Raw genomic sequence first — 22,148 nt, forward strand, 5'->3', positions numbered from 1 at the left:
ATCCCTTAAAAAAAAAAAAACTAATGAATTACAAAAATTATTTAATCAATGACTTTCTAAGCGACTTTCACATCTTTTACAACATATTTTCCCACCAAAAGCTGTAAAACCAACTGTTTAAAGGCATGTTGACTTGGTCTTGGCAGGCCTGATTGACCATAAAAAAGCAGGGCATTGATATGCTGATGGTAGGCTAGCTGTGCTGGGAGGAAGCATCTTCTGCCTACAAAATGAAACAATTAAAGTGCAAAACATAAATTGTGAGACACTTTTACATTTCAGAAAACAAATTAGCAAAAGGGTTGGCACGGTGGAGAAAACGGTTAGCACATCTGCCTCACAGTTCTGAGGACCGGGGTACAAATCTGGCCTCGCCTTTGTGTAGTTTGCATGTTCTCGTCATTAAAGAAATTGTGACAGACCTAAACATTGATGATATTTTAAATAAAAACTGTGAACCATGCAGTTTTTGAAAATGCAAATATATAGGCCTGCATGGTACGACTCGACCACAAGTCCGTAGTAGGTCTTTTGAACTCTCTCTCTCAGAGCTGGCCAATTGTGCCATTTCTGTCTCATTAAAGTACTTAAGGCCTCTTTATAGTCCTGCGCTCACACGGCCAACAACACCCGCATTGCATCACGTGACCGACGAATTGACCCTCTGCGTCGCTTGACGCGCACACGGCAAAAATTGTTGCTGCGCGTAGAACGCCGCGGAGTTCATCGCTCGTGATTGGTCCGTTTTAGTCATATGCTGTGATGACGTACTCAGTTTGCCTCTTGGTTCTACATACCATCTACGCCGCCGCCTTCTCGATCGATTTTGCAGCATAATTAAACGCATCATCTGGTTATCTAGGTCCATTTGTTCTAGCAGACACTGTATCACAATTGTCATTGTTGTTGCTTTGTTCCTTGTTACGGAAAGGGAAGTAAAAACGGCTACTAGAAATGGCCCAAAGAATGCAGAGGAAATTCCACCCTGTGGTGTCCTAGCCAATACCAGGCATAGCGACACCCCGACTTAGAGGTGAACTGCAGTACATTTTCAAAACTGCACACGTGGGTTGCGCTCGAGTGTAAAGGCAAACTATAAGCGGGACAGCCGCAGTGACGTCAGCGCTGTCACTGCCCGCGCAAGTATAAAGAAGCCTTTACTGCTCAGTAATACGCATCGTGGATCAATCATCTCTTGAAACGCGGTGCATTCCTCTGTTTGGAAAGCAACCATGGCTTTGTATAAGTGTATCAGATTCGTAATTGCTTTTGTAATGTCAGTTCAACGCTTACTCTTTTAATCATAGGGAGTTACTCTTCAAAAAAAGCTTGCGCAATAGAGGTTTGTGGTTAGGTAGTAGGGAAAACATTTTCATTCTGTCCTGTGTTCAGAGAATGACTGGGCATTTGACTCGAATGCATGTTTTGTTTTCAGATAGTAAAACAAATTGCTTGCATCACCATTGTTTGCAGGAACTGTCACTCGACAGAATTATGCTTCCCATGGAGTCCCATAGTGGCAGTCTGCATGGATGTTCCTCTTTGGTCTGCAAACTGTCCCTCCATTTTTTATACTGCTTGTGATCTGCAAAACTAATTTAGACTGAATCAACATCAATCAACCAGCCATCCATCCATTTTCTATACCACTTCTATATCACTTTTCCTCATTCACTTTGGACGAAAGGAAAGGTACACCCTAGACTGGTCACCAACCAATAATTTAACCAATAATAATCATTTCTGTGGGGCCAATTATGTATTACTCGTGCACTCACTGTAGTTGTCTGGCCATGCTGCACTATTTGCATATACTGGCCAATCATGCCAGAGTAGCATCTGCTCCATTTGCACACTGATTGAGGAGTATCTGTAACATTTGCACAACCAACATTGTCCCAGATGATCCCACTACTCGTCACTTTAAACCGCATACACTCCTTGAAGTCTCGGCGCCCTTTGCACAATGGTCATTGCACCGGACTATTGCAATATTAGTCATTCGAACTGCTCTAAGTCCTAGAGGACTCTGCATCTTTTTGCACAATTGTTTTTGTCAATGTCTTTATGTCTCCAAAGTGTTCTGTAAATTGACTGTCTGTTCTACTAGAGCAGCTCCAACTACCGGAGACAAATTCCTTGTGTGTTTTGGACATACTTGGCAAATAAAGATGATTCTGATTCTGATAACAGGCATTAATGAACCACAATCAGTGACTTGCCCATCCCCGACGATCATAATTTTAGCCTACGTTTTTAGTGTGTATAGTGTATCTGGTACCTCACAAGCAGTGACATTTCTATTAGTCTTCCATGGTCTTACTATTGCATACATGTTGACGGCCAAGAAAAAATATATTTGTAATTAAGGAAGATATTGTTTAGAGTTTCATTGTCATTTGTCATTTTGGACTGTACAAGCATCAGTAGAAAAAGTTATCCTTTTCAAAACTCAAACCTCAAATAAACATGAACGCTCATGCGCACGAGCTAAAGTTGTACTTGAGCTGTATCCATCTTCAGTGGATGACAGGCACCATTTCTCACTTTTTCCAATCAACTTTTTTAGATCTTGTATGAAACGAATGGTGGTTCAAAAGGTTTACAAGTGCTCTGTCATGTTTCCTGTCTTGGCACACCCTGACCTCCATTTCCTGCTGAAAAATACACTGCTCCAATTCTCAAGCTAAAAACCGTGTTGAATCCCCCCAGACAGTGGCAGGCTCACCAGAGTGTAACACTTTTTTCCTTCCTCCTATCCCTCTTACATTGCTTGCAGAAGCTTCAAGTGGGTTTACACTAAGCAGGTGCTGAACTATTAAAATCATTAAATATATCATAAAACACAGACGTTGCGAAACTGCCCTAACATTTGTTTCAAAAACATATTGTATAAACATGGACACTGGTTTAAAAATGTCCTCTGTAAAACAACATTGAGAAATTCTGTCGCCTTTATACTATGATTAAGTTAGACCAAAGCTAAATTTGGCTGGCTTAAAATTAAAGACATTCTTTTTCAAACATAACACACCCATGTTCCTGTTACAACATGCATGGCCGTTCCAAACATTAAAACCTCGCAGAAAGTGCCTTACAAAGACACACGCCATTATCAAACGTTACAACAACTAAAGGTCCTTGTCACAAAGGCATTAAAAACAATAAATAGAAAAATCTATTTGATGCCAAGGTGCATTTTCAAATGCATTTCAAAGTCACTCCTCCGAACAAGAGTCCCCTGTGTTGCTTGTGTAAGGACCATTTGACTTGTTGCATCAGACACAAACATCCACTCTCCGAGAATGTCACTTCACACCTCTTGAAAGCCTGGCACAGACAAGAGGAAAGTAGTGGAAAACATAGTCAGCTTTGGAGTACTTAACCAAAACTGCGGGAAACCTGCAAAAAAAAAAAAAAAAAAATCACAGCGGTCGTTATTGACAGGAAAGCCTGCAATACCATTCAACACTTTCCAGAAATAACATCTCTACTTTGGGAACATTCTATGTTGATTTAGACTTAATCACAAGGTAAGCGCATTAAGTATGAAGGAAGTCATCTACTTAAAGCACTGTAAAAACATCTAACCCATTTAAAAGTATTTTGGTTATACAGGGGAAAAGTGGATTAACAGTCTTTTAAGAGCCTATAAAAAAAGGCAAGAAAACATATAGGACTTGGCGAAATATTTTAAGTAAGTTAAATGTTGGGAGCTGAAGTTGAAGACAGAAGCAGAGGCTGGTTAAAGACAGATCAACATGCTGAAGGCCAGACTCCAGCATAATTAAACTCTTAGACCTACACCCATGTGGCATGTTTATGAGCCCCTCCTAATGGGATGTCTTTCTGCAGCCTTGAGTGAAGCCTCGGCTCTAAAGCTCTTATACTTCTGGGAGGACTGATGATGTCATGTGGACGCATCATAAAAAGGAACATCTGTGCAGCTCAATGAAGCTGCTCAGGCCACTATCAATGCAGCCCACAACTGATCACGTGTGGCCAATCCATCACAGACTCACCGTGTGGGTGCATCTTGCCGAAGGAAATGATTGGAATTATGTTGTGACCAACTAGTACCCAACAAGTGTAAAAAGACATGTAACATGGGTAAATTATGGAATAAATTAGCTCTTCTGGGAATATACCATTTATAAATAATGATGCTTAGATTCACCAGCTGAGTTCGTTTAGTAATGAAACTCCCAACAGTCTACGGTACTTCACAACGCCAACAGCATTTACCGCTCACTTTATCTTCATACTTTCTGCATGGCAATGCTAAATGAATAAACCAAACTGTAGTTTGCCTCTAATTTTGGAAGATTACAAGATTACAAACTTATAATAATCACAACAGTAGTTGTAGGTGATACATTTGATAAGTAGTGGACTCAGTGTACTAGTCTCTGTATAGCTATAACAGCCTAATATCAACTTATATGAGGTCTGTCAGCAAAGTTCCATGACTGGCGTCACAAAAGATACATTTCAAACCCAACCTACGGGTGTTCCCCTTCAAAATGGGCCAGATGATCAACCACCATATCTACAATGAGATCCTGCTGCGTTTGCCATATTTAGTGGATGAGACGACGCAAGAGGATAGACAGGATAACTCGTGGCTGCCTTCACCATGACAACGCACCTGCTTATATTGCCCTGACCATCCGTCAGTTCCTGGCCGAGAAGAACATTGCTGTGCTCGTGCAACCTCCCTACTTACCTATCCTCCTGGTTCTGTGTGATTTTTTTCCTCTTTCCAAAGCTCAAGGAGTTATCAAGGGGTCCCGTTTTGAAGAAGTAGACAACATCAAGATTGCCAGGACGAGGGAGCTGCGGAGGATCCCAGAAGAATGCTCCCAGGAGTGGATGAAGACATCACAGAGAAAGCTGTAAAACTTGTCATTTGGATTTAAAATATTTCTTTTTGTGACACCAGTCCTGGAACCTTTCTGAAACTTCGTACTGTACTTTGTGCTGCCTCAGATGAAGTGTTCCATTTTCTGTTGTTTCTCATTCTCTAAACCAGGGGTCACCAATCTTTGAAATTGAGAGCTACTCCTTGGGTACTGATTAATATGGCTGGCTATCCGTTTGACACACTCCTGAAAGAACCCTTTTGCTCAAATTACCATAATTTATTGTGTATAATGCGCATTTCCCCCGCAATTTTCCCCCCAAAAGTCAATAGTGCGCATTATACATAGGTATAGGAGAAAATGGGGGGGGGGGGAAACCCTCACATTTTATAAATGTATGCCGCCCTCTAGAGGTTATGAAAAAGCTGTACACTTTAATTCCAATGTCACCGCCACCTAGAAGTTATGAGAAAGGTGTACACTTTCATTCTAATATGCCGCCACCTAGAGGTTATGAAAAAGGTGTAGCCTACACTTTCATTCCAATATGACAGGAGGTACGGTACGTATGACTGCAAATACTGTATGTACAGTTGTGCTCATACGTTTACATACCCTATCGGAATTTGTGAAATATTGTTTTTTTTGTTTTTAATTTGACTGATGACTGAACAACAGCCGTCATTCATTTCTTTATGGTAAAGTTTTGTTTAATGATAATGCTTTTTTGAAATGCTTCACAGTTTAATTTGAATCCCATTAAAATAAAATTAAATGTGTTTCGCCTAGCCCCTCATGTTTTCTTGAAAGAATTGTACCCATCTTACAAATTCTGCCTGGGTAATCAAACATATGAGCACAATTGTCTGTTTTCTCATTTACTAAATAAAAGTGGGGCTGTGAATCTCAAAATAAGAGGAGGTAAATAAAAAAGTATTACGTTCAAATAAAGCGTTTAACTTCAGAATAATTATTTGAAAAAATATTTCATGTTTTGATCATATGGAATATGGAAGCAAAATCACACATTGTAAAAATGCATTATACATAGCTAGAAGGATTTTCCAGAATTTTGAGGTCAACTTTGGGGGTGCGTATTATACATGGGTGCGCATTATACACGAGAAATTACGGTACCTTTAATTTTATTTTATTAATAAATGATATTCATTGATGTGAAGACACTGCTCGTTAATGATTTTTCCTGAAAAATATGAACAATTATTTAACTACGAAGAATAAAAATATCAATATACACACACTTTTTATGACACTCATATAATATACTTTTAGTGTTTACATTTTTCAATGATCACTTCTCAAACATTCCTAGGAAATCATGTGCCAGCACTAGTGTGCTATTTTCTCATTTGGTCCTTCGGGGCTAGCTGGTGCCCGCGGGCACCATGATGGTGACCCCTGCTCCAAACCCACTACTAATATCAGCATCATAATGGGAATTGTGAATCCTGCGACAACATTTTATTGGACTTGTTTTCATTCCACAAGATCTCTAGACAAGCTTAACAACCAAAACATAGATAACCATGAGAGACAGCCTTGATAATTGTTTTATATTGACTAAACTATTTGACAATAACATGAACTGCCATAACAACACCGATGTGTGTGGACTTCACCTCATATTGGCATTTCAGATTTCGTCCACAAAACATATTTTTTTAGTTGGTTAGTAAAATAAGCATCATGGTACTTTATGTAAAGTTCACATTCTATCATCTGCTTACCCATATTTACAATACACCTCTTTGACAAGGAAAAAGGTGTGTTCTAAGTGTGCAGACACCCCCAAGCCCCCCACAAGTGCAAATCCCATCCATGCTTCCGATGAAAGGCTGGTCTTGTTTCTTAAATGCACCTGCTCCAATGCCTTCAGAACACAGCCCACTTGTCTATTGCATATTTTACTGCCATGTAAGTTAGTCTATTTTTTCTCGCCAATATGTCGTTAACTTTATTTTTTTGTACGCCTAGAGTTAATTCCTTTTTTATTGTTTTATTGCCCTGAAAAAAAAGCTATTTTGAACTGAAGGAAGGAACCCAGAATTTAAATGCTCAATATAACCGTTATTTCTGCTGTGCGTATGACAGTAAAACATCTTGAATCTATGCGTGTGTGTTGTAGTACAATATTTACACCTCGACAGACGCATATTGCTTTTAGATTACTCTTCAAACAAGTTATAACAAGTTGGCAAATGGCACCCAAGGTGTTGGTTTTCCTGAACACAATTAAAAACATTAAACGGCTATTTGCTGTACTCTTCTGTCAATTCATTCTTTTGTGACAGCATTTCCCCCCCCCCCCCTCACACCACAAGCAAGTGTATTTGATTCCTCTTCTAACCCAAAACAAGACCCTGTTCAAGAAGCAAAACCTCGTGTTTATAACATAGGATGATGCTCTGTGCTGCTGTTTGGCACGTTTGTAATGATCGACTCTTCTTGCATTTAATTGAAGCAATGGTTCCCTTTCTATGATCGTTAAGCGGACCCCCATGCTCCCCTCCAATCAAAGTACAAAACTTCTCATTGGCACATTTAGCCACACGAAGACAACAAGTCGCTACTTGCACTGAGAATACCTTCTACGATTTCTTCCACACCAACCCACCACCTCCCCCTCTAAAACATCGCCGTTCTATTGTGGTCTGTAATCTAATCAAAATGCGTCTACCATTGAACACTTACAATTTTACTGAGATCCATGGTGCTTTCTCTCCCTACAGCGGTGGGTCGAAGATCTGCTGGCTTGATCCGAACGCGAGGAGCGGGGAGGCGGCTGAGGCAACAAATATGTTCGGGAGAAGAAGGGGGAGGTGGAGGAGCGCGACGTTTTGCTCAGCATGTGTCCCGATTTGGTATTAAAATGCTTCCCTGTCCTTACTTCCTTCCTTTTCTTCCTGCGGCGTTCCTGCTCTTTCTCGGCGAGCTCGAAAATCCTCGACCGGGACCTCCACACAAGACGCGACCGCGGACGAGCTGCGGTGGGCTCGAGCAGCGAGGACGACCGCCGCACATTTCACATCCCGGCCGCCAGCATGTCTCTCCACAGCTTGGGGCGAGACTTCGGTGCTAGCTTTCTTTTGCAAATTGCCCGCTTGTGTTTGCGACAGCATGGGAGGCTGCAGAGTATAGGATGGCGCAAACCCGGAGTTTCTCAAACTGGGGTCCGGGGCCCACCAGGGGTCCTGCAAAGAGGGGGGGCTTTTTTTTTTTTTTTTGCTTTCCAAAAACAAGCTTCCAGAGACATAATGATGCTCCTTTTACTTCATACCAGTAGACAGGAAACTGTCCCTGAAAAGATATCCACCATCTCTTAATCACGAAAATGTGACCTCAAAAGGTTGATGTAACAATATGATTTCTGCACGTGGACAGCCACCTGTAAGCATGGCAGAATTCTTACAACTTCAAGGCAGCTCAGAAGTATGAGGTCGTCTGTAACGGGGAATGCAAGCAGGTATGTTATTTCTGTCTGGCTGACATAGTTGCTTGTGTGAAAGAGCAAGCTTCAGGAACACAAACTCAATTCAGAGCAACTCTAGGTGACGGATGCCCCCATCTGGATTATCAGAGATCCTCAACCTTGAAAAAGTGGCATGGTAACAACTTTTTCTGGTCATATTTTTACAACTTGTTGACCAATCTAAAGTGTTGAAAATGGCTTGTCATCTTTGACGATGGAATGTTAGTGGCTCAACAAAGTGATGGCTTTGGAGATGCAAGGATTCCGCCCCACGGCAGAGATATACAGTATATACACTGAGCCTCACAAGACAACAGTTCGTCCATTATTAAAGGATTAACGTTGCACGTGCGTTTTCCTTTTTTCTTTGGCTTTTCTTTTGCAAGACAAACAGACGAACTACAACAAGGAGTATTAACAAGTGTTAACCCATTCTAAGAAGTGGAAGTGGCTAACTTCTTAACACACTTGTTTGACGGTTAAAAGATTAGATGTGTTCTGTGCATCTGAAAAATAACTTGTCACACCCATCCTTGTTTGCTTCGTTTGATAAACATGTTAAATAAAACATGCCTGTACAGACAATCAGTTTAATCCAAGTTAAATTGGAGTCAGCACACACCTACCACCATTTAAAGTTGCTCTGATTAACCCCAAACAAAGTTCAGATAAAACATAAAACAATATGTCACCACATAGTAGAAAGACTCAATGCCAGTTATAAAAAAAAAAACAAAAAAAACGCTTGATTTCAGTTGTTGCTGCTGAGAATGGCAAACCAGTTTAGGCTTTACATGATCAGGATTTTTGAGGCCAATCAGCGAGTTTAAAAAACCTATAACCGATCACCGATCCGATCACAAGCTGGAGTATTGTGTCTATTTAAATGACTTGTTCATTTACTGTGTATACTTGTGTACTGTATACTGAGTATACAGTACACAAGTAAACTCCACACAGGCGGGGCCGGGATTTGAACCCCGGACTCCAGAACTGTGAGGGAGATGTGCTAACCAGGTTAGAGCGGTTTTATTTATTTATTTTTAAATAACTTTATTGTCGGTCAAATATTTACAGTACTAGATCAAGACAGCGGTCGACTGGTTAGAGCGTCAGCCTCACAGTTCTGAGGACCCGGTTCAATCCCCGGCCCCGCCTGTGTGGAGTTTGCATGTTCTCCTTGTGCCTGCGTGGGTTTTCTTTTTTTTTTTTTTTAGGTGTGACTGAGTGCGAATGGTTGTTTGTTTATATGTGCCCTGCGATTGGCTGGCAACCAGTTCAGGGTGTACGCCTCCTGCCCGATGACAGCTGGGATAGGCTCCAGCACGCCCGCGACCCTAGTGAGGAGAAGCGGTTCAGAAAATGGATGGATGGATTAAGACACGCGACAAGGCTAAAAGTAAACTAGCTTTTGGATTCAAATATAACGTACACGATGGAGATGCTGAGTAAATTTCTTTTGCGGAGCCATGTCATTGATTGGCTCGGCGACTTATGACATTATAGCCGATCAGCATAAAATGCTAATTATTGGCCAATACCGATCAAGCCGATCAGATTGGTGTAAAGTCTAAACCAGTTATTAGGTTTAGGGGGCCATTACCTTTTCACCCTGAGCCCGGTAACTTTGAATAGGGTTTTTTTTGTTAATAAATGAAATCAGCATTTAAAAACAACATTTTAAGTTCACTTGGGTTATATTTGTCTGACATTTACATTTGTTTGATGACCTTAAACAAAGTGGGGAAAAAATCTAAGAATTTGAGAAGGGGCCAATACCTTTTCAAGGCACTGTATGAAGAAGATGGGAGATTTTTTTCACATGCAAAAAAAAAAACCAACACCCAACACTTGCCAGAAATCTAGTTCTGAAATTATTTATCTTCGTCTAAAAATACTGGTATCTCAGCAGAGGTGTGGGGACTTTTTATATCCACTGTGTATTCCTACACAGCCAAATCTCTTCCCTGAAGGCCTCAACTATCACTCCCTATCATCTGTGAAGCAAAGTCCAACAATAGTGAAAACAAATAAGTAGTAATACGTTTACAGCATTACAAAAGGTATCTGGGCATAATCCACAGAAGTAAATTGGCACAGGAAAAAAAGACAAACTGTCCAAGAACATCACTGTTGATGTGGGATTTTTTTTCAAGATGGCATGATTTGGGTAGAAGAAACCGAAAAGATGGCTTCAATTATAAAAAAAAAACAATAAAATATTTTCTGTTAAGATGTAAACCCAAAATAGCATATGTTACTCCAGTTAACAGTGCAGTTAACAGTGTTTCAAGTCCTCCAACAAAGATGTGCTTGTCACTAACCTATGATAGGTAATGAAATCATGTTTTGGTTGATTGCTGAGATTGGGTTTGGATATCAGGTTTGTAAGCAACAAGCTGTGAAAAAAAGCCAAATAATAAACTGGCAATGCATAACACCATCAGACAGAGCATCACAATTTTATTTGTATATAAGGTTTATATATAAGGTTTTATTTAACGTTTAATTTATTTCCATCCATCTATTTGATGTACGACTTATCCTCACTAGGGTCGTGGGCGTCCTGGAGCCTATCCCAGATATCTTCGGGCGTGAGGTGGGGTACGCCCTGAACTAGTCGCCAGCCAATCGCAGGGCACATATAAACAAACAAACGTTTGCACTCACATTCACACCTATGGGCAATTTAGAGTCTTCAATCAACCTTCCATGCGTGTTTTTGGGATGTGGGATTTGTCACCTATTTGTCATCTATTAGTGTAGGTAAAATATTCTAAGCTTGGGCTGCACAATTAATCAAATTTTAATCGTGATCACTGTTCTCGCTGCCACAATTAAATGAACCTGATCGTCGGAGATTTTTTCCATTTAAAATGCGGGCACTGCTGCATATGAAAAGTGCTTCATTTGTAGCAGTGTCCGCAAACTAGTTAACCAGCCACCAGGGGGCACACGTATGGTTAAGGCTTCATTCAGGGCCTGCACCGTGGGCAACTTCAAAATAAAAGCTTAAATGGCATTGATGTCCAATGTAGTAATATATGAAGCTATAATTCTGAAGTTGGCCCTCTCAGCACGTTGGCAAAGATGCGACATGTCACGGTAAAACACTCAGAGCTGCCAACCTATGAAAATTAACTTGCAGAACTAATTGTCCAAATTTGTCTGAATTTCCATATTTGCCAAATTTTGTCAAGTACATTTCCGTGCGAGAGTCATAATCGTTAATAAATTATGGCTTCAATATTTGAAATTAATTTTTTTTATTGCATCTACCTTGTAATGGTGTGCGCAGTTGCAGCAAAAAGTACCAGTACTTGCAAATTACCAGTATATGAGATTTCGACATTCCATCATCAAAAATATCTGCGTCTATGGATTAATTCACCTTTGCCAATTCTGTTTTCAACCCTGGTAACAAAACAACAACAACAATTAAAAAAATATATTCAAGCAGATTAATCAGATCTCAAAAGTCAAAATGAAAACTCGGCACTCTATTTTGCAAACAAACATAACATGGCTGATAGACTGAATTGGATAGTTTATATATGGACACTAATTTTGGTTTCAATTATGTGCAATGTACTTGTACAAGTACATGTAAGAAGAAAATATGTCATTACGTCTTCTCTTGCAAGCTATTTAGATTAGCTATTTATATTTTCTATATCCACAATTGCTGCTGAAACGATGCACCTTTCCCCATTGTGGGATTAATAAAGGTTATCCTATATCACAAATATTTATTAATAATAATAATATACTTTTATATACTGCCCATGTTCTGAAGTGACGTTTGCAGTGAGATTCTAATTCATTTCCGGTTCAGACGCAGTGTCCTGTGTGGACGTGTATTATTTTATATCTATATCTCTAAACATATTAATTGGCCTGATATTTTGTTGTTCAAAGTTGGTTACTCTCTGCAAAAATGTGGTTCCAGCCAGACCTACAGTATGTGACAAGTGGATTGTTTCACCAAATCACTTATTTTGATGTTTTGCGACTGCTTGTAACCATAGCTAGCAATTGGCTTTGACATAGTCTTCGCCTATCCACTCCATGTCCTACCTTTGTGACACTTTTGTAAGAAGTGTAGCTTATTCATTAACGTGGAGGCGATGATCAGGGACTTACAATGCATTGACACCAGATGCAAAGACAACTTTCACCTCTGCTGCTTGGCAGCCGGGGCACATAATAAGTTGTTTCTAGCAGTTGTTCAATGTGGACGTGCCGGTAATTAAATTTTTGGTGCAGTTGTTGTACCGTATATAATATATATTTAATATATTTCTAACTGTGTTGTCTGTCTGTGTTGTCTGTTACTCAAATCAAAAGATGACCTTATAAACAACTTTTTTTTCTTTAATAGAGCTAGAGACTAGCCAAAATGTTTTTAATATTCCTTTCCTCTGAGATGAAAGTCATATTGTATTCATACCGTTACAAAAGGTCTGTTTTTCTGACAACAAAACTGACTTTTATAATGTACTAAATAAATAGATTATTATTATGATAATTACGGGTTGAAAAAAATATATATATTCTAATTTTATGCTACACAGTAGCGCCAAGCACAGATAAGTACAAACAATCTGCAAGGCAGAGCCATTGTTACTGTCACCAGAGACTCTTCAGTTCACTATGCTGCACAAACTGACCTGCCAATGTCCAGCGCTTTTATTCTGTGTCCAGTTAGTGCAATGAGGCCACCATCACTGCCTGCCGTTTCTGCTGTCTCAGTACATTTAGGGCTTGTTCTTTCATGCTCGTTTTCTGCGTATATGTGGTTCATCCATCTGTAATTTTACAGGATGTAAACACAAGGAGAAGTAGAGTCCAGACAATGGGCCTCATTCACTATTAAATGTGTAATTCTTACTCAGCACATAAATGTAATGTACATGCAAACTCGCTGTCAGATTTATGACATGCTCACCAGCCAATGTTCTTCTCACCACCGTGCATATGTTACTGAATCAGAATTTATTCTAATTGACGGGCTCGTGTCCACGATTTGCAATATGTATAAACAACACCCTAATTTCTCTCCGTTTAATGCATCAAAATGAGATTAGAGAAGGTTTGAAGTACATTCTTTCATCACTTGCAGATAATTATTTATTTGTTCCTATTTGAAATTCTTAATATCTTGCAATTTACGAGTGAAGAACAGTGTTTGATTTCGCTTACATGCTCATACATTTGTGTTGTACAGAAAGTATTAAATTGAAGATTCAAGACTTCAAGTATATGAACAGCGGAGAAGTGTCCAACTCCCGTTTTTTTTAAGACATTTAGTCAACTCATTAGCAAATTTCTGGTTTCAATTATTTTTGTTACTGATTTTATTAATGTTGTTTCAATACATTTTGCATCTTGGGTAAAAAAAAAAATGTTGAATCATTTCGCAAAAGCTGAACGTTCATTATTTGTACATATGCATGGTCATTACTGTACACGAAAGCAGGGCACCCACATGTCGCAAACAGCCAAAACATGCATGCACACTTACAGGAGCAAATGAGTTAACTACTTGAATAATGAGACTATAGAGGCTGGTAGTCTAATTTTAAGGCCTTGATTTTGTAACACACAATGTGATGTCACTCAGCAGCTCACAATGCATACCCCAGCAGCGGAACTGGTGCCCCAGAAGCCTTCCACAAGCTCTAATTATGGTTCATCTGTCCAAAGATTACTACCTACAATAGTTCCCATAGACATAAAAATATACCTCATGGAATTGTTTTGCAATCTAGGAGTGAACAGACATCCCCAACATAACAAACAAAGCAGTAACAACACGTGCCTATACTTACAAACTCACAGACACAATGAAGAACCCACACAAAACACGATACGCTCAACAAACAAATTTCCGGTTAAAATCCAACAAACTCACAGACACAATAAAGAGCCCACAGAGAACATGAAACAATCAACAAACATATTTCCGGTTAAAATCCAAAACAATACAAAATTAGAGCGTCAGCTGCCATAGTGAGGCCAAACAGGTCAATAAAATCAAGCTCTGTTTGCTATCTAATCACCCTGATCTATTATTATTATTATTATTATATCCCATGAGGACAGAGAGAGGATTTCGAGCACTCCCTGGTTCTTTACAAAGCTTAGTAGAGTGACAGCAAGAATTTCCAGAATTGCAAAATTACTTGCATAGCTTTAAAGACAAACCTGTAGCCAAGTGCACAACTCCATGAAATTCTATTTAATATGCAGTATAAAGAACATTTTGCTCCATGCCTCGAGCAAGATTGAGTATATTTTTATCATGCATCAAACAAATCAAGTTAGTTGGGTAGTTAATGCGAGTCAAGTTCGTACCTAAACGTGCAGTAGTTGACCTCTGCCAGACAAGCTAAACAATACCATAGACCACTCAATCTAAAAACCTGTGTGACAAAACATGCATCAGTATCATAGGTCTTGCTAAACACAAATCAAATAGGAAACAGAAATGATTAAAAGTAGCCCGACTGAAAGCCAGACGCCCAGTCATGACAATGCCAATCCCAGTGTGGGCTTGCGCACTCGACTAACAATGCTGAACAGTTTTGTATTTAAACTGACAAACACAAGGAGCTATTGTGCGCCATTTTGTCTCAAATCATGTCACAGTCCAAATGGCTCTGACTGTGTATGTTAAACATTTGTTGCGCAATATATTTAGACCTATATTTTTTTGTTTCTTCAATGTGGAGAATTTGTACCCAATGAGAAATGCCTAAACACTATGCTTCCACCAATTGTACTTAATGGCAAGCAAAGCAGGGATCTAAACCAGACAGAGATTTATTTAGTTGACAATAAAAGAGGTGAAATCGACCACCGAGCAGATTTGGGCGGCTTTGGAACAAAACAGATCAGATGGATTATCTCTTGTTGATCCCCTACCAAGTAAAAATCAGATTCATTGATTCTTGCCATCACTTGCCTCAGCCAACAAGTCAAAAATCAACCAGGGGGGAAAAAAAGTAAACATGTACACCAAGAATACAAGGATGGCAAATCTGAATCAGTGACTAAAGATGAGGAAATACTGCATGTGAAAAAACTGTCCGCATAGTCATACTAATCCTATCATTTATCAAATGTAAGGTTGACAATGCTGAATTTATTTCTTTGGTGGCAAGGTGGAACATGTGGCTAGTACTGCCTCTGTCTATCAGTCACAGGTTTTGGGTTCAAGTCACTGCTCTGATATTGTTGCGTGTTTGCATGTTCTCCCCATGACTGCACGGGTCCCCTCAGAGAGTACTAAAATATGTGTGTTAAATTCATTGAGTTTAATTGGTTATAGCATGTGGCCTGAGACTGGCTGGTGGTAGCGCGCCTCTCGTCCGAAGTTGCGATAGACTGTACCTCACCCAAGACCGTGAACAAGTGGCAGAAAATGGATGGATAGATATACTTCCAGAGAATATGACGTCAGAACCTGACAGTGACCTAGTGACCATGCGTGGCTTGGAACACACAATCCGTCTAATCCACGCTGTTGCTGTCTAGCTTGTGAGAAGAGTGTGAGTGCAAGGGATGGAGGGGCAACTGCATGACACAGACTATATGCAGCCTAAGCAGATAGCTGCTGTTCACATTTAAATGTACTGTCTATAATCGGAACAGCACTATCACGGCAGTTTGACTGCCTTGATTCATTTGACCTACTTAACCCCCCTCCCTGTGACTGGTATGTGGAAGAAGCTATGAGAGGGGGGGGGGGGGGGGGGGGGGGGACCAACAGGCAGGCAACAGTAGGATCCATAGCACAACAGCTGCCTGCACGCTCAATGGGAGTGATCAGATCTTTGCTTTGCTATGCATCTTCATCTGAACAGCACACGTGGATTCCTTGCCCCTAGGATAATGCAGGTCTGACATGGCATGTATCCTCATGCGGTGAGGGTGGAAAGTCATGCACAAAGCTCCTGCCTGGTTTGTATCCAGTTTGTAGGCTAAACAACACAATTATCTGAATTCGAAAGGCCACTGACCTACATTTCAACAGCTCTTTTGTTGTGGGCACTATTGGTATCTGCTGACCACACACAGTGACTGACACTGAACACAACACCGACATGATTAGTGCACAATGTTTGCATAAAGTTTCATACATTAAAATATGTGGTCGTTTTCATATGGGTTAAATCTCTCTCACTTCAGACAGGTTTGTAATGTCTCGATTAATATCGTCCCTCCCACCTTACAACTCTTCTAGTGGGCAAGAAAATGTGTCGTGCTGCACACCTGCCCTCTCTCAAAGTTTTCCTTCTCCAGCTCCAGACTGTTGGCGCCTCCGGTGCGTCGAATCACTTTCGGGATGGCGTTGGGTACTTGCTGCATAGAGCTTTTCACTCGATCCATCGTCTCGGGCTGACAAAACACGCCAACGGGAAAACGTTCAGTTGAGAAGCTCGAGTGTAAAAAAAAAAAAAAAAAAAAACAGGAAAGCTACATTAACTATGGCGGAGGTAGCAGTCCATGCTGTACTGGACTCGTCGTTCCGCTCAGCGGACAAATGTTGGCCTCTGTAAAATAACACCCCCAGTCAATGACAGCCGCAGTTCGACTACAACCTCACAACAGTGAAATAGTACTTCTTGCCTTGTATTATTTCAAAATAATAGATTCCACCCATTTGTGGGCTTAAGTGAACATTGCTGTCTATTGTTATAGTTAGCACACAGGTCATGCATAAAATATGGCAGCCAAATAAAAGAATATGCCAATTTTCTTTATGTTGGGTCTGTTGTTTTAATTATGCTATTTTAAACACTTTTACTTTGTTAGGCCAAAACGTCATACCGGAAGTACTGTGTGTATCCACCTCCTGGTGATTTAAAAATCCCACACATGCTCTTTGCTGCCTGCAGACACTGAGCCATTCAAAAATTAAACACTGTAGATATACTCATTACAATACTACGAAAAATAATACATTTAGTAAATACCCGTGTTTGTGTATTCATTGAGCTATTCACCCCCCCCCCCTTACGCCTCTAGCAACAACGAAAAACTCCAATGTCTCAATGTCCATCCAAGGACACAGAGGTCCCAGCCAGCGAGGATTTACGACACAGAGACATGTGCAAACCAGATTCTACCTTTAGGCATGGTATGGTGATGGATCCTGGTCAAAGGAAACCATTTAAACTAAAAAGAAAACTTTCTGGAGGGAGTAGCGGTAGCTTCCAGGTGCACTCTTGCTGTCAGCCATGTCCCAATCCAAAGTTATGTCGACTCTTCTTAATTTTTAGATATATCGAAAGACATTTAGATGTAATATTTATATATAAAATTACATTTACATTTGACCTTTAGATATATATTTAACGTTTACATTTAAGCGTTAGGAGTAACATTTAATATTTGGAGTTAACGATTTAAAGGGACAAATATTGTTGTCAAGTGACTCTCGAAAATTCACATCAGTTTAAAAAAAAAAAAAAACACTTTTAAAAGCTAATTTGCTGTTCTTTCCAACAAGCCGCTTACAAATTGCACCCCCATAGGAGTGAGGACCATCAGGTCATCTGCATATGTCACGATGATACTGTTTAAAAAAAAATAATTAAATGTACATGTTCTTATATGGCTAACAAATCACTGCTCCAGCTGCAAGGTCTATAGTTTAAAGATATAGTGTAGTATATAGTGTTAATGTGCACAAATAAATGATTGTCTATTCGCCATTTTTGCTCCACATGGCTCAATGCTACCCTCATCAGGACAAACATGGCAACGTCATAAATAGAATTCTATAGCCTGAACCACACTATTTGCAATCTTAGGCACGTACGTCAGTATTATAATAGTTACCGGACGGTACACATTTGTATGGCTGCGTAAATGAAACAAAAACAAAAACATACTGTATACATAGCTAAACACCCTCATGATTCTAAACTACCAAGATGGTGGCACCAGTTTATTTTTTTTTCTTTTTCTTCACAAAATATTTTTAGCTGCTGGAGTGGAAAGGTATAAGTCAGTCATAGTGGTGCTGTCGAGCCTCTGTCTGCCGCGTTTGTATAAAATACACTAGCAACATTACAGTTATACTCGAAGTTTAACGTTTTATGCAAATTATATGTATGTATATGAGCGGAACAACATACTGTACCTCTATTTTCAAGCTGGGAGCTAGCAACGACATAGCACTCATTAGAAGCTAATGTGGCACACGGCTTTTTTTTTTTTTTTTTTTGCCTTTTAAGTTGTACAGTTAAACTTTCAAATGCAACTGTTTCATGTCAACTACTTTTTGTGGGCTGTCCGTATAGCATACACTTTTAATTACATTTTGGTGAATAGTATTTTATTTTGTGATTACATTATTATAGTATTAGGCAATTCATTCACATGTGTTAACTACGAAATACCAATCAAATCCAAATGTTTTGCAATATTTTCCCAAATTTATCAATGCCATATGACTGAGTCTGTTATTTATGGGGGCATCCAAACTCAAATGTGACGCCTACCATCACCACAACCAAGGTCTGATGAAAATGGAGCGTATTATTCACTTTAATTTTTGTGGGTTGTTTTGATGAAATGATATAAAGTTGCTCCAGCACCAGCACACGCGAGAAAATGAAGGGTGTGAAATGAAAAGATTTCATAGCAAACTCTCGCGAGATTACCACCGTAACAAAGACGCGAGGGCTAGGTCTTAAGTTTTGCTCATGCATCATTAGACGATTCATATCAGCGTCAAGATGTCGGGACGATCAGGCCGTGCTGAGACTCGGAGTCGCGCCAAGGATGACATTAAAAAGGTTCTGGCCGCAATCGAGAAAGTGCGCAAATGGTACGTAGGCTGTGTAGTTTACAATATGGAGGGAATGTTTTAGCTGACCGTCGGTCGTTAGCTGCTTACGTCGCTCAACTAACTTCAGTCGGAAAAGTTAGATAATTGACGTAGCTTGTAGCCAATCGGTGTCCCGGTTTGTGAAAAGAAGGCGGAGCTAACAGATGTTTTTTTTTTTTTTTCCGCCAGGAGCTGTCAATATGGCTACAGCTCAGCACAACTAATTACGACGAGATCCAGTTGACGTTTTACCGTGACAGTAATAAACACGATTATTTGTATATGTTAGTGTGACATTCATTCTAGACGTAAATACTTTATATACTGGGTACACAGAAAGCGCGGACATGTACTGTATGTCGAGGATCAAATTCAACCGATTAAAGGAGATCATTGTTAGCTTTTGTCTAAATATAGCCGAACTACTTTAATCCCCAGGGAGAAGAAATGGGTGACGGTTGGAGACACGTCCTTGCGCATATTCAAGTGGGTGCCAGTGACAGAAACAAAGCAGGTGGTGTTTCAGTTATGTATTCTTTTAGGAAACTCCCCGTTATATATGTGTGACTCATCAATGTCCACTTCTAATATCAGATCTACCGTACCAAATCTACTGGTGGAGAAGCCAGGGGACTAAAAGATGTGGTCCTTGAAAACACTAACTCTTTGCCGGATTTGACTGGTGAGTATCATGGGGGATGTAGATTTTGCAGTAAAAATACTGGAAACTCATGACGGGAGTACAACATGACCAAACTTGTGAGTTGATTTAATGCACAGTGTGAATAATGTGCTCTTTACATTAGATGAAAACAGCAACCAGAGCTTTCTGTCTGACGTTTACCACCCTAAGATGGATAACAGCAGCAGCAACTCCAGCTCACAGCACGTCAGCCCTCCACACAGCTCTAGCTTACGAACTGAAGACTCCCAACCACCCATGCTTGGTCAGGAGAGTGTCGATGGTATGTCGTTGACCTTCTCATGGATCGCCACAGTTGTCCTACTTGAAGTATTTACGTTAATGTATGTCTGCTAGGATTTTCTTGAGCTATGCACTTACGCATCAGAAGCAAAAATACACAGTTTTTGTAGATTGCTGAACTGCCATCTTGTAATTTGTGACGTTGTCCCCTAATGAATCCAGATCCAGTTCACTCTGGGCAGGAGGGAGCAGATGAGCCTCCAACTCTGATCAAGGAGGATCTTCTGTCATCAGGAAGTGCCAGACGGAGCGCCATACACGCAAAGGTTTCATGTCTTTCCTAAAGCTGTTTAAATACTAATGAAACCAACATTTGTGTCAGTTGCAATATGCAAAGGTGATGTTAAGTCACCACAGTCACCATTTTTCTTCCCATTCTACAGGAAGAATCGGACGAGTCAGGAGCACCTCCTTTAAAAAAGGTTTGCACAGGAGAAAATGCTGTGTTAAGATAGTTTACTTCATGAAGATACACACACAACCGATCCACAGTTATTTTCACTTCAGCTTAGTGTTCAACCTTCAGGTTTTAAGGCTCTGATGTATGCTTCACATGCACTCACCTTGCACTTCATTTGGTACAATTGCACAATCTAATCTGGGCTGTATTAGCAGTCCAAAACTGGTAATCTAGAAAGAGATTTAAAGATTTTATCCTTTTTTTTTAATATATATATTTCAATTTTGACTGGCCAGTGTACTTTTACAATGTATGTAAATAATTTTGAAATTGAAGATACTTTTATTAATTTCCACAGGATACATTCTCTGTACACATGTTTTTTTTGCATGCACAAAGAGCCTAACCATATAATATGCACACATTGTTTGTATTACAATGCAAGTATAGGACAAGGTGCAAGAGGGAAGATATTATGCAACAGTGTCACACCCCTTTGTCCAGTGCCATGGTTGTGAGTTTCTTGGTAATTGTCAGGAATTGGGCAAGCTTTTTTTTATTTTAAGACAAATAACTGCTCACATTGTTGACAAGAATCGAACATGCCTGAATTCGAATATTACACAACACCATGGGCACATGAAGTCCACAAGATGTTGTCGTTTGTCACATCACGTGCCTGTCTGTCCATATACTGAAACCCATACCGCAAATGTCAGCGTGAGAGGGGACAATTGTTGCCTATGGTCTAATGCAAGAGCGATGCAATCCAGTTGAAGAGCTCAGCCTTTATAGCGACATGCTAGACTATCTGGAGTCAGATGTACAGTATTCATTTAATGGTACAGTATTATTGTAGTTTACAGAAGTGTTGGACTGAATTCATAAAAAGAGGCAATTGTGTTTTGACCAAAGCTACACAAGAACAATATTATAAGACACCTCTTTGTGAAGAGTGCAGGTTTACACTGCAAATTACAGCCACTGAAATCGGAAATTGTTAAATACATGTCTGGCATTGTCAAAAACTAAGCATTATTTTCTTTATGAAGACAGAATTTTTGGTTCTTATTAGATTGTGCAACACCTAATATTGTGGTTGGTGAGTGTGCATAGCACAGCAGTGCTTATTCATTGCTATTTCGCAAGTGACAAAGCAACATTCCCTGCTAAACTTTAAGCTTGTTGACTTATTTTTAAACTGGAAAGTGTACTGTACCTGGTATTCACATGTTGCCAAAAGACATGTTTGGAAATTATACCTGTTAGTGTGTCTTCATGCTGTTGAACTTTGCCTTTGCATATCTCCTAATCATTGTGCTTTGTGGTTTTTAGTTGCAGTACACTTTGAAAATGAGTTAAACGTGTGGCTTTATGTTTTTAGACACAGTAGTAATACTATGGGGTCGAGGACATGTTTTTGGCTAAACACACAATTAAAATGCGTTGTAAAGAAGGATATTTATTACAAAATGTGCACTTGTTTATTACAGATGCTTTGTAAGCCATAATAAACATTACGTTACATTTCAATTGTGGATGCTTTAATTTGAATTTGTTCTTGAACT

At 39.7% G+C, this 22,148-nt stretch overlaps 2 protein-coding genes across 3 annotated transcripts in view; one reads left to right on the top strand and one right to left on the bottom strand.

Moving 5' to 3' along the window:
* Window positions 1-18,523, bottom strand: part of hip1 (huntingtin interacting protein 1) — a 48,831-nt gene extending 30,308 nt beyond the window's left edge. The window contains exons 1-2 of one of the 2 annotated variants that reach the window (XM_061682628.1): window positions 18,506-18,523; window positions 16,630-16,755 (exon numbers count right to left, since the gene is read on the bottom strand). In XM_061682628.1, coding sequence (XP_061538612.1) covers window positions 16,630-16,746 — 117 coding nt within the window. In that variant the 5' untranslated portion in view covers window positions 16,747-16,755; window positions 18,506-18,523. Of the gene's footprint in view, window positions 1-7,574; window positions 7,666-7,770; window positions 8,030-16,629; window positions 16,756-18,505 lie in introns of those variants that run through there. The other variant, XM_061682627.1, reaches the window with a different exon arrangement.
* A 517-nt stretch (window positions 18,524-19,040) lies between these two features.
* On the top strand, window positions 19,041-22,113 carry bcl7bb (BAF chromatin remodeling complex subunit BCL7B b). The gene is made up of 6 exons (XM_061681659.1): window positions 19,041-19,195; window positions 19,634-19,709; window positions 19,790-19,877; window positions 20,002-20,160; window positions 20,343-20,446; window positions 20,564-22,113. Exons 1-6 carry the CDS (start codon window positions 19,104-19,106, stop codon window positions 20,633-20,635), a joined length of 591 nt encoding a protein of 196 aa, XP_061537643.1. The 5' UTR covers window positions 19,041-19,103; the 3' UTR covers window positions 20,636-22,113.
* Window positions 22,114-22,148: the final 35 nt, after the last annotated feature.

The sequence above is a fragment of the Phycodurus eques genome, chromosome 7 (assembly GCF_024500275.1).
Source record: "Phycodurus eques isolate BA_2022a chromosome 7, UOR_Pequ_1.1, whole genome shotgun sequence".
In the NCBI taxonomy this organism is placed as follows: Eukaryota; Metazoa; Chordata; class Actinopteri; order Syngnathiformes; family Syngnathidae; genus Phycodurus; species Phycodurus eques.